At 41.6% G+C, this 11,588-nt stretch overlaps 1 protein-coding gene across 3 annotated transcripts in view; it reads right to left on the bottom strand.

Annotated features, from left to right (window-relative positions):
• Nucleotides 1-7,833: 7,833 nt before the first annotated feature.
• Nucleotides 7,834-11,588, bottom strand: part of mymx (myomixer) — a 29,834-nt gene continuing 26,079 nt past the window's right edge. For 2 of the 3 annotated variants that reach the window (XM_080036351.1, XM_080036350.1), the window contains exons 25-33: nt 11,177-11,314; nt 10,997-11,071; nt 10,808-10,894; nt 10,603-10,694; nt 10,416-10,501; nt 10,259-10,322; nt 9,938-10,155; nt 9,283-9,435; nt 7,835-9,188 (exon numbers count right to left, since the gene is read on the bottom strand). In XM_080036351.1, coding sequence (XP_079892477.1) covers nt 8,956-9,188; nt 9,283-9,435; nt 9,938-10,155; nt 10,259-10,322; nt 10,416-10,501; nt 10,603-10,694; nt 10,808-10,894; nt 10,997-11,071; nt 11,177-11,314 — 1,146 coding nt within the window. In that variant the 3' untranslated portion in view covers nt 7,835-8,955. Of the gene's footprint in view, nt 9,189-9,282; nt 9,436-9,937; nt 10,156-10,258; nt 10,323-10,415; nt 10,502-10,602; nt 10,695-10,807; nt 10,895-10,996; nt 11,072-11,176; nt 11,315-11,588 lie in introns of all 3 variants that reach the window. The other variant, XM_080036352.1, reaches the window with a different exon arrangement.

Below are 11,588 nucleotides of genomic sequence, written 5' to 3' on the forward strand. Positions count from 1 at the left end.
TGACATTCATGATTTATTCATCCACTAAGGATAAAATAACAGTTATTATCTTCCATTGAGGAGAGATTTTTTTTCTCTAGTCTTCACTTCTGATATTTAAAGGCAGAAAGAGTTCATTTGTTCGGGGGTTACAACTGTTTACATTAAGCTTTGATTCACTAGAGAAAATAAACATGCTTCACTTTAGTTTTATGGCTTTTTTTAAGCTGCAGCCGAGGAGATAATGGAATATCTATCCATGCGCAGACAGATTACATTAAAGGATAACTATTGTTACTAACTATAGGATATTTGAAACATCAGTGCAGAGTGCATTTATAAAGGATTTATTCCATTGGTGGAGCTTAAAAGATGTCAATGAGGGGGTTTACAGCTGTTGAATAGACATGTTGTCAAACTTACAAGTGAAGCAAACGGCTGCAAATTATATCCGGCACATTCATTCTCTTTTTTGAATTTTTGCCAATATTCGTAATATACACTCAACAAAAATATAAACGCAACACTTTTGTTTTTGCTCCCATTTTTCATGAGATGGACTTAAAGATCTAAAATTCATTCCAGATACACAATTGTACCATTTCTCTCAAACATTGTTCACAAATCTGTCTAAATGTGTGATAGTGAGCACTTCTGCTTTGCTGAGATAATCCATCCCACCTCACAAGTGTGCCATATCAAGATGCTGATCTGACATCATGATTAGTGCACAGGTGTGCCTTAGACTGTCCACAATAAAAGGCCACCCTGAAATGTGCAGTTTTGTCTCACAGCAAAATGCCACAGATGCCACAAGCATTGAGGCAGCGTGCAATTGACATGCTGACAGCAGGAATGTCAACCAGATCTGTTGCTCGTGCATTGAATGTTCATTTCTCCACCATAAGCCGTCTCCAGCAACTTCGCACAGCCATTGAAGAGGAGTGGACCAACATTCCACAGGCCACAATTGACAATCTGATAAACTCTATGCGAAGAAGATGTGTTGCACTGCATGAGGCAAATGGTGGACACACCAGATACTGACTGGTTCTGAGTCCCCAGACCCCCAATAAAGCAAAAAAATGCACATTTCAGAGTGGCCTTTTGTTGTGGACAGTCTAAGGCACACCTGTGCACTAATCATGATGTCAGATCAGCATCTTGATGTGGCACACCTGTGAGGGGGGATGGATTATCTCAGCAAAGCAGAAGTGCTCACTATCACACATTTAGACAGATTTGTGAACAATGTTTGAGAGAAATGGTACAATTGTGTATCTGGAATGAATTTTAGATCTTTAAGTCCATCTTATGAAAAATGGGAGCAAAAACAAAAGTGTTGCGTTTATATTTTTGTTGAGTGTATATGGGTAGAAATAGGAATAGGCTAAGTTTCTTATTGGATACTAAAGTGGCTCAATGGAATTCAGAGTGTTTTCCATAGATCAGATCAACTCACAGCAAGTGGAATTTGACTGACTGTGTGAGCTCCAAAGTCTTGTATCAAGGTTATTAATAGAAACATTTATTTGCTTCAACCCCGAAGCGTCTTCAGGTCATTTCAAAGTGAAACTAGGTGGAAGGCTATTTACTTTAAAAAAAAAATTGTGGGCTTGTTTTTCTAGCGCTGCTTGTGTAACTGATGTAACCTGTCAGGTTGGCTGCAGAGAGAGCTGCCAGCTGCGATATGCGTCAGACGTGCTGCTGTGCCAGCATCTGTTCTGTGGCCTCGGCTGACGTACCTCTGGCTCAACTGACACTGACAGTCGCTGGATTGGCTCCCGGGTGGACATGGCACTGGTGGTATTTTTGAGGCAACATTGAAGTATGATGTGGCCGTTAGTTACTGTAGGCTCGGGCTTAACGGGCAATTAGAGTGGACGGTGTGGTTCATGGTAGGACAGAGCTGAGTGGACCGGCTCTCCTGATTGGATGTTGATCCCCAGCACCCTCCAGCAGGGTAGCAGATGGGTTATGTAACGGGGACACAGACTTTGCCAGTTTTACCCTGGAAAGGTTGTGTTAATGTGTGTGTGTGTGTGTCTGTGTGTGTGTTTCGATGTGTCGATGCATATGATGTGACATGATGTAATTAGCCTCCGTATTTCTCACATGAACTTATGTGAAGGATCTAATTTGGGGAGAAAATGGAAATCAAACTTTTTTTTTAATGTTAATTTATTTTAATAAGGGTTCAGCTGCAACACCACGTGTTGAGTGTGTTATATCTAGTTTTTACACTTAGTTAGGTGGATATATGGTTTACATTTTTACATTGTGAAGTATCTAAAAGTAACAGATAAACCGTTGAAGTAGCTTCGGATGGATAAATGATATCTAAAAGCTATGGAAAGTTTAATTGTTTTCTAAAAGTAATGGATAGATGGTTGAGAATATTGTTGATGAGGGCTTTCTTGAGTTCGTCTGACAGGACTGTGTGCAAAGAAACCACTGATTACTAGTCAGTGATTCTTGAGAAGTGGGACAAAACAGGGTGCAATGTTGAAAAAATACAAACCTATGTTTCGGCAAATTAAATTACATGTTCGTATCCAACATATACTAAGCTACTGAGCTAAGCTTTGACAAAACCTCCCAGCTTTTGTTTTTTTACCGTCATTGGCCTATCACCTCCGTCAGATGTCAACTCCGTCAGATTTCCTGTCTGACGGTGTTGACATATTTAACGTTTCTTAAACATAACAAATGGAATGTATCTAGTAGCCATTTGGTTTTCTGTTGATGTTAGGTGCTAGTATGAACTACTTCAGGAAAATAAAATTTCAAATAACTTCTTCAGAAATTGTAAGTCGGTGTTGACATATCATGGTTGTGACACAGGACTTTCAAGATTCGGAATGTAAGATATTTTAAAACTACAACACTTATCAGAGCCTGTCTGACTCTAATGTACTCTGCAGAGGTAGAATTTGACAAGAGGTCCTTCAAAGTGACAGCTGCCCCTTATTTCGCCTGATTTTATTACATTTTACATAATGAAATGTCTGATGGTGTTGACTTACAGTAAAGTGGTCCCACCACTTAGAATCCTTATAAAACATGAATGTGTTGTAGAAAAACTGTTTTTATTGATATGATAGATTATTTAGTGTTGCTTTTGATGAAAAAAGCTATTTTTAATCATTAAAGTACATTTTTAATAGGTTTTAGTGCATATGAAAGACTGAAACCTGCTCTGAGGACACTGTTTTGGACGTCGTGAGAAGATAACAAGTGTCATATATTTGACATAATGATAAAATTAAATTTAAGGGGATAATTGTGCTCCAGACATTCTATTCTTAATCCCTAATAACATCTACAATTTTAAATATTTTTTGTTTTAAACATAACAGCAGTTACATATGGAAGACGGCCTTTTGTCTCGGTTCTCAAGAATCACTGTAGTATCATTATGGGTGTGAAATGTAATCCTTGCACTAACATGTAATACAGTAGCAAAGCATTCAAAGCCACAAAGAGGAGAAACCCTCCCCATACACTTAGAATCATTTCAGCGTGACGTTGTCCAAACATGAGGTCATCGTAGCCTACTTCTTGGCCATAACACACCATGAACTGTTCAGAAATAACCAATCTGCAACTGTAACATTGGTATCGAATCGTCCTAAGCAGTAGGCCTATCGCGTGACCCGCGTGCTAGAATAGCTTGAATGAATATGAAGTGATTTAATATCCATATCGCAGAGATGCATTTGCCCCGTATCTGCAGAACAGATGTCGGAGTGACACCATGCAACCCCTTTATCCCTCCACACATGGAGGACACAGAAAATGCAAGGAGCTTACCAACAATCCAGGACAAAAGGAGAGCTTGCATGATGTGGGGAGGGACGGAGGGAGGAAGGGATGGGTTAGTGGGGTGGACAGGGTTTTACATGAAGACATTTTCTTTCCAGTTATTGCACGTTGTGGTACCATCCCAGGAGGCACCATGATAGCTGCAGAGGGCGGACATATTACAATATATTGTCCGAGAAAGCCCCTCGGCAAAAATGCCATGCCAACGCACAGCCCATGAAAATCTGACATATTGTTCAAACACCATGTGGGAGATGCACATAGGCCTAGCTCCAGCCTTCCTCCAAAGTCAGACATCAAATTCACTTGTTTATTTCCCAAGATGAACGCGTGATTTATGAAAGAGAGAGCTTAAGCTTCTTAGCGTCTGTGACATCAGATGTCTCGGTGCCAAAGCCTGCACGTAGTAAGATATGAAAAGTTTTTTTTAGAAGAGTATTTCTTCCCAGTGTTTTTCCCACAGCTTCTGACAGAAGGCTTTGCATTGCCCACAGGCATTGTCATTTCAGATAAAGTGCCACCAAGCTGCAGTTGAGCTTGAAGTCACCTCATTGTGCTAATGGACATAACGAAGGTCTGCTTGGTCTTGACAGGTGGGCAGTTGACGTCATATACAGGGCCGGATCTAGGCATAGGCATTCTAGGCACGTGCCTAGGGCCCATTTCCACTAGGGGGCCCAGTGAGAAGAATTTTTTTTTTTTTTTTTTTTTTTAGTATGTGTGTTTGATATTAACATCATATTATGCAAATGTAAGTTATCATACAAAAAAAGGAATACAATGTTTTGGTAGATAGTTAATAGCTTAATAATTGAATCAGTTCATCCAAGGTTAACTTATCACTCGGTATTGCGTTTATTTAAAAAAATTGGAAATTGGGCTGCCCTCAGTTGCCCATGTACTGTGAATAGTCTATAGCCTATTTCAGCCTCATCTGTGGAAAAAAAGATAGCTGGACAAGAGAGTTCTTCTGCTTCGTTCCTCTCACTGCATTTAAATGCATTCATTATATTACAGAAAAATATGTCCCGTAAAAGAAAAAGAGCACCAAGCCCATCGCAGAGGATACTGAATTATATTTTTTCTATATTCATATTTTTATGGAAAATCCATGTCTTTCTTCAATTGCTTTTAATTCTACTTCATTCGAGCCAGTATCTCCAAATTATTTGTTCACACAACATTCCTCAGATTTAGCCTCTTAATTTCCCTCTCAAAGTGCACCAAATTCATGCATTTCACTTTAAAAAGGTAAAAAAATCTCCCGGGGGGGCATACCCCCGGACCCCACTAGGAGAGTCAGGATCTCGGCTGGCTACTATTTTCACTAAGCTGGACATTGGAGGCACTAGCGATGAACTGGTTGTGTGAATGACATTTAACAATAGTCAATAATTTGCCCATGATAACATTGGAGAGGGGGGCCCTAATCAAATTCGGCTTAGGGCCTTATAAAGGCTTTGGCCGGCTCTGCTCCCCGGTTATTATTTTAGCCGTCAAACCAGAGTTTTTCTGTGCGGCAGCTCACACCGGCGATGTCTCACTGTGAATTTCGCCATTACCCACCACAGAGTTCCACGCCAGGTTTTACCAGGTGAATCGCTGCTTCGCACGCGCAAGGCTTTTGTGTTCAGGCTTGCTCGAGCGTTTTAACTTTATGCTGAATAAAGCATTGCACTGCACTGCTTTTCATCCAGTTTGAAAAATTGCTCCCACACTGGACTCTGCACGCACCTTACAGAAATGCTCCTGCACTGAGCTCACGAACAGACGTGAACTTGCATACACGGTTACGTTTCTCTTTACTCCCGTTTACAAACGCGCAACTCTTAAACAAATGAATGAGCATAATACTCTTGTGGCAGTTCAAATGTATGTAGTTTTTTCACCAAATCGTGAAGTATCCGTTTGGAGGGGGCCCGAAAAAATGCGGTATGCCTAGTGTACTCTTTCCTCTTAATCCGGGCCTGGTCATATAGGATCCCAAGGCTGTTGAAATTAGGCCATTTGATTTTGAGTTCCCATGCCTAACCACTATTCCACTATGATGCCCAATACAGATGATTCCTAAACCACTCTTCCTCCATTACATCACTTTCATGGGCTCCCTATGGGCTGCTGGAGGCTGATGGTGTTGGGTTTCAAAGCTTTTGTCCAGGTCACTAGCACACCCCCTCTCCAAGCCTGTACCTTTTGAGCTTAGGATCAGAGCTCAAAGAAGCGCAAGACTGAAGATAAAAAGGGGGAAATCTTTGCACGGTTTTAGCAAATTTCTTTGTTTGCTATTCATAAAACGAGAAGCATTTACCATGTTCCCTGTAGCGATCTGATATGATGCATCCTTTCAGGGGCACAAGGGCCATTTTTCTCTCAGCAGCAGTTTAGCGGGGGTCGAGCCCTGAGGACATCCCTCTCCTGTTACACTACTATATCAGGATGGTTCCTCCTTGTGATCTCCGGAAACTCTTTGAATGACTTCGGAAGCCCCCGCGTGACTCACCAAAACCCGGACCTTTACCTCACCTTTGAGAGGATTGGTCATGCAGGCTGCTTTTTGGAGGTTTCACAGGGGAAATGCAACAACCCAAGTGTGGAGAAGTGCGTGGGTGTTTTGGTTTTGTGGTAGACATAGGCCTATCCATCGCCTCACCATAATAATCCCCTTCAGAGTGTGGTGACACGCAGGGCGGAAGTGGGTGCATCATTGTGTCTTCAGGGGAGATACACACACACACACGCACACACACACACACATACACACACACACACACACACACATAGCTGAAAAGGAAGTAGTAGGAGCTGTCAGCAGATGACATGGAGGTCAGAGGACGCAAAGATCGGCCGACAATATGGGGATCAATCGATTGCCTGGTGCTGCGTCCCTCAAGGCCTCAAAGGATGTTGCTGTCATTCCACTACTGATGGAGAAGGGGGTGGGGGTGGGGGTGGGGGGGAACACATACACAAGAGCTGTCTTTCTTGTGGAGGGGAAAACCCAAATGTTTGTAATCCATGCATATCAAGAAAATGGGTGCCATATGTGCTTGGTACTGTGCGAACGTGCCAATCTTATCCTGGATGTCATTGTGTATTATTAACAGAGTAAACCAATAACATAAACATCATTGCAGTGGCTTGTGCACATGACTTATATGAGGATTTTGTAGAGAAACTGAACAAATGTAGTAGGGTATATTTTACAGTATACTGCGAGAGGTTGCGTCATACAGCATTCATCTCTATAGGGTTTTATAATGATTCACAGATGAAATACTGTACATGCTGACCTGCCATGATTAATGCCTCTGCTTGATGCTTTTGACAAATATGCCCGTTTCCATACGCTACTGTAGTTGCCTTGTGCATGCTTGTATGCATGCACTCATACATGCCAAGACCACACTGTGACATTCAACAGTGCTATAGGAAGCGAAAGGCGGTGCAGTGTTCGTGCCAAAACTCAATGCATGACAACGTTTGTGACGGACCTACTCCACTCCGAGACGTGGTCATAATGTGTAAATAATGTGCACTGGCTATTGGTAGGCTGGTGGTTGATGGGAGAAAGCTGCACTCACTCATGGTTCTCCAGGTCGGTGTGTGTACAACACTAGAGTAGGATTTGAGGTTGTGTTGCATGGTACATTGTGGTGTTTTCACCTGCAATTGCCAAACTAAGCGTGCACACTTGAAAGGTGCACTATGCAGTATCAGGGGAGGGGGATTTGTTTACATTTGCAGGGCCGGTAGTTAGTTTAGAAAACATATTTTCAGTACATGTAATTCTTAGTATTGAATAATTATATCATCATGAATCTAAAAATCATTATTTTGGGGCATCTGAAGCCAAATGTAAGACTATAATATGTTTGTGAACAACACTGTGGGCCATGCTAAAGTAAACAACAACAGTGAAACAGTACATTTTCAGGTAGCTTTATAACTTTAAACAGTTTTCCAAGCATCCAATCTTCTGTTTATTCAGTTATGAGAATTTACCTTAGACATTTGTTTAATTTCTGACACACCCAAAGTTACAAAGTGCACATTTAACTTTCTTTCCTGTTTTCTCTACTCCAAACTTGCAAAAATGTTTCAGTGTGCACCCAGTGACCCATTTATTTGCCTCTCCGCTGTAACTAATCTGTCCCTCAGACATCTTGTAGGCAATCGCTGAATATTTTGTGATGCTAAGCAGCAGCCTTTTGCAAGCTCTTTATGTATATGCCTCATTATGCAGCCATACAAAATGTCTGCAGAGAATGCTCGGCTCTTGAGCATAAATGCAATGTTGATTATGGATTTGAATCAAGTCCCTGAATAGGTTTTTTTTAATATGCAAAAAACAAGACTAATGATGTGAAGATGTTCCTAGCCTGGCCTGGCCTTTAATCTCTCTCTCTATTCATCTAATCCCCTTATTCTCATCAAAGGCTCCGCAGATGACAACTAAGCATGAATAAGAGACACTTTCACCACAACGGTATTAAAAATAAATATCTTTATCCATTAACCACAGCCGAGGCAAATCACTGGTTTATAGTGTTTTATTATGAATGGTCTTCGCTACAATTAATATTTTTAAAGTGTTTATACCCACCAAGCTGCAGCAGTATCAAACTGCTGATTTGTGTATAAGGAATAAACTGTTTTAGTGCACCACACACTGTACATGTGAAGGACGGGAGCTGTGTAGTGTCGTGAATTCGAGCTTTCATTCATTCTTGCTGGGGTTATTCTGAAAATGCAGGTTTCTAAATGATTCTCCACTGAGTGGGTATGTTTACTTTATACAGAAACTGTTAACACATGAAACAACAATCCAAAAATATATATAAAATATAAAAAGGAAATAAGAAATAAGACTGCCGAAAAAAAGTGTTTTTCAATTATTATTTAAAACTACATAGTGCACACTCACACAGTATTGTTCTTTTCATTTGATTTGCGAAGGAACAATACAAACTCACTTTTCAACCCATGAAGTGATTTGTAGAAAAGTGATCAAAAAAACAACTGTGGTAACTCTTCCGCTCATAAATACAGTCAGTAGTAGCTTTTTCTTTTCTTTCTTTAACTTCTTTTGCTTTTCAACAAATATGTGCACTGCACATTAGAAAGTGTTTGTAAAATCATCCTTGGAAACACTCAGAGGTCCTTTTTCCCAAAGAACTTTTTGAAGACTGACTTGTTGCGTGGCCGTGGCAGACTGGCGTAGCTCCTCAGAGCAGAGTCTAAGGCCGGGGGCTCTGAGCTGCTGCTTACAGACGGACTGTCTGATGATTTGTCTCCCACTACAAGAGTCACACAGTAGTTTGAGCCTCTTTCCAGGCCTCTGCCTCCAGGGCCGTGCAACGTCGGTTTGATCTTCTGAAAAGTTGCTGAGACAAAACAGTAGAGAGAGCATTAGGAGAAAAAGAAACAGCTGTTTATGACCACTATATAGATCATTATGGTTAGTTACTGCGAGCTAACCTGATGTGAAGGAGTGGGAGCGACGCTTGTAGCTGAGCCAGTCATGAGCGTTGGATACAGGAGAATGAGGAGGAAAGGAGGTATTGTCTCTGGATGCTCCAGACAGTCTGTGAGTCATTGTCTGTTTTAAATTGTCCGCTGCATCATCATCATCTAGAGATCACACAAAAAAAAAAAAAAAAAAATTGAATAAGAGAAGAGAAAAGCACCCAGAGGTAGGACTATTTTGTATAGCAACAGATGTGAACTGTCTCAGTGCGGTCTGTTTGTTGTTCAATATGCAATAAGACGATATCTTAGCTCCCCCTGGTGGTACATGTGCAACAGCCAGTTACTATTTTCATTGGGGGTTAGATCACTTATCATGGCAGTCTGAAACCCTACACAGCTAAATGAAATCCTAAATTCCTCTCTGAACTCAACTGTAGCCTCAGGGGTAAAGGCGGTTGATAATATCATTGTTGATAAATTGACTAAAAAACCGGCCGATCATTAGCTACCGCAGAGAAGTGCATCCTCTAACCACTGGTGGCTCAGTGGGGCCATTCAGTAGCCCACAATGGAGGGTGGGTCTCTTATTGCTTCCTCTAAGTGGGATTGTGTGCACTCTCCCCAGGTGAATATAGCTTTTTATCCACACAGCAAAAGGACTTACCGCAGCAACCTCTATCCGAGGATGAGACGGTCGACTGCTCATCCACGCTCCTTAAGTGACTCTGAGACATGTGACTGAGTTCTCTGGTGAGGACGACAATCTCTTTGGTTTGGGCGGCGCCCGGCGGTTTGCGCCTAGGGAACGTGGAGGTGACCTCATGTCGGGAGGAGCAGTGGCATTTGGCAAGGCCGTGACAACTGGCGCAGAGGGAGGGCTTTCTGGAAGGTAGGAGGGGAAATGTATTTTCATTACAAAACATTATATTAGGATAGGGAGATTTACAACTTCATAAAAGAAGATTTTTAAATAATCATATCTTACAAGGAAATGGGGAGGTCTTGTTCAACTGTGAAACTTGGTGATGAGAACACAGACTCACTCTGACCTTTAAAGAAAAGAAAACGTGCAAATGAAATCACATTATTTCCACATCGGTTCAGCATTAGTATATATAGTACCTGGGAAATAAAATGTCTACCTGTGTTTGCGTGTATTTTCATCATCCATTTCTTCATCATAAAGCGTGAGGAGGCATTGAACAGATATTCAGAGCCATCACGGAGCCTAAGGGGCCAGACAAAGACAGCTATTACAACTGCACAGCTGTGTATACACCTATCATTGACTCTTAACCTGTAAGAAATCAGTGGGGATTGAAGTCTTACCTTAGTCCAAAGCAGTTGGGTTTTTTGGTGTACTCTGGAGCAGGTGAACACTCGGCTCCCATGAGGTTCAGCGGCAGGCCACATGCAGAGCTCTGCAGCACAGCACAAGTTGATCATCATTGAGTTCATACTTTTTTATCAAATTATTTATCAATCAATTCGGTTCGCCGTGAGCTCTCTTTGTCATAATCTCATTTTTGCTCACCCTCAGTGTATCCTTTCTATCCTGGTAGAAGCACAAGGTGTGTCGATGTAGGACGGCATGGTAGGAGTTCCAGCCTCTGGACGCCGCCTGTGAAAAGAAGATAAGAGTGAGTGGGGCTGACTGTGGGCTTTATATGTGCTGACCATGCTGCTGGCTTTAACACCTAAAGGACTCAAGAGGCTTTCTTACTTTCTTTCCACCCAGCTGCAGCTTGTGCTTCCTCTCAAGCGTCCCCTCCATAGACTGCACCTCAGGCTTTCCACTCTGAAGGGGTTTACAGTAGCAGCGACAGTTAGACAAACAAGAAAAAAAAAATCACAAGAGCCGTATTTCATAGAGGCAGAGAGCTTCACAGTCAGTCACTCTTACCAAGGTGAAACAGCGCCCCCCTGTGGCCGCTGACTCTTCCTGCTTCTCCGTGTTGTCCAGGCTCTGAGAGGCTTCCAGTCTTTGCTGACAGACGCCGTCCAAACCCATATGAACTGACAGAAGACTCATGGACTGGTCCTGTTCAGAACAAAACAAAACGCCACAGTCATCACAGAGAACTAAATATGAGCTGCTCATGCATTTGTGTTGCCTTTAATATCAACATGAACAGTGATAAATTAAGCCACTGAGCCCAACTACAGGTTTAAGACGAAATTATTATCAATTTGTATTTACTACCTAAAAACATGATAACTGACATCCTCTTTGATATTGTATAACAATTTTAATTGATTAGCATTAGTATTGTAATACATGAGGCAAGTTCAGTTCACCCAAAATACAAAACAAT

This window comes from Ammodytes marinus (genome assembly GCF_949987685.1).
Source record: "Ammodytes marinus genome assembly, chromosome: 11".
Lineage (NCBI taxonomy): Eukaryota > Metazoa > Chordata > Actinopteri > Uranoscopiformes > Ammodytidae > Ammodytes > Ammodytes marinus.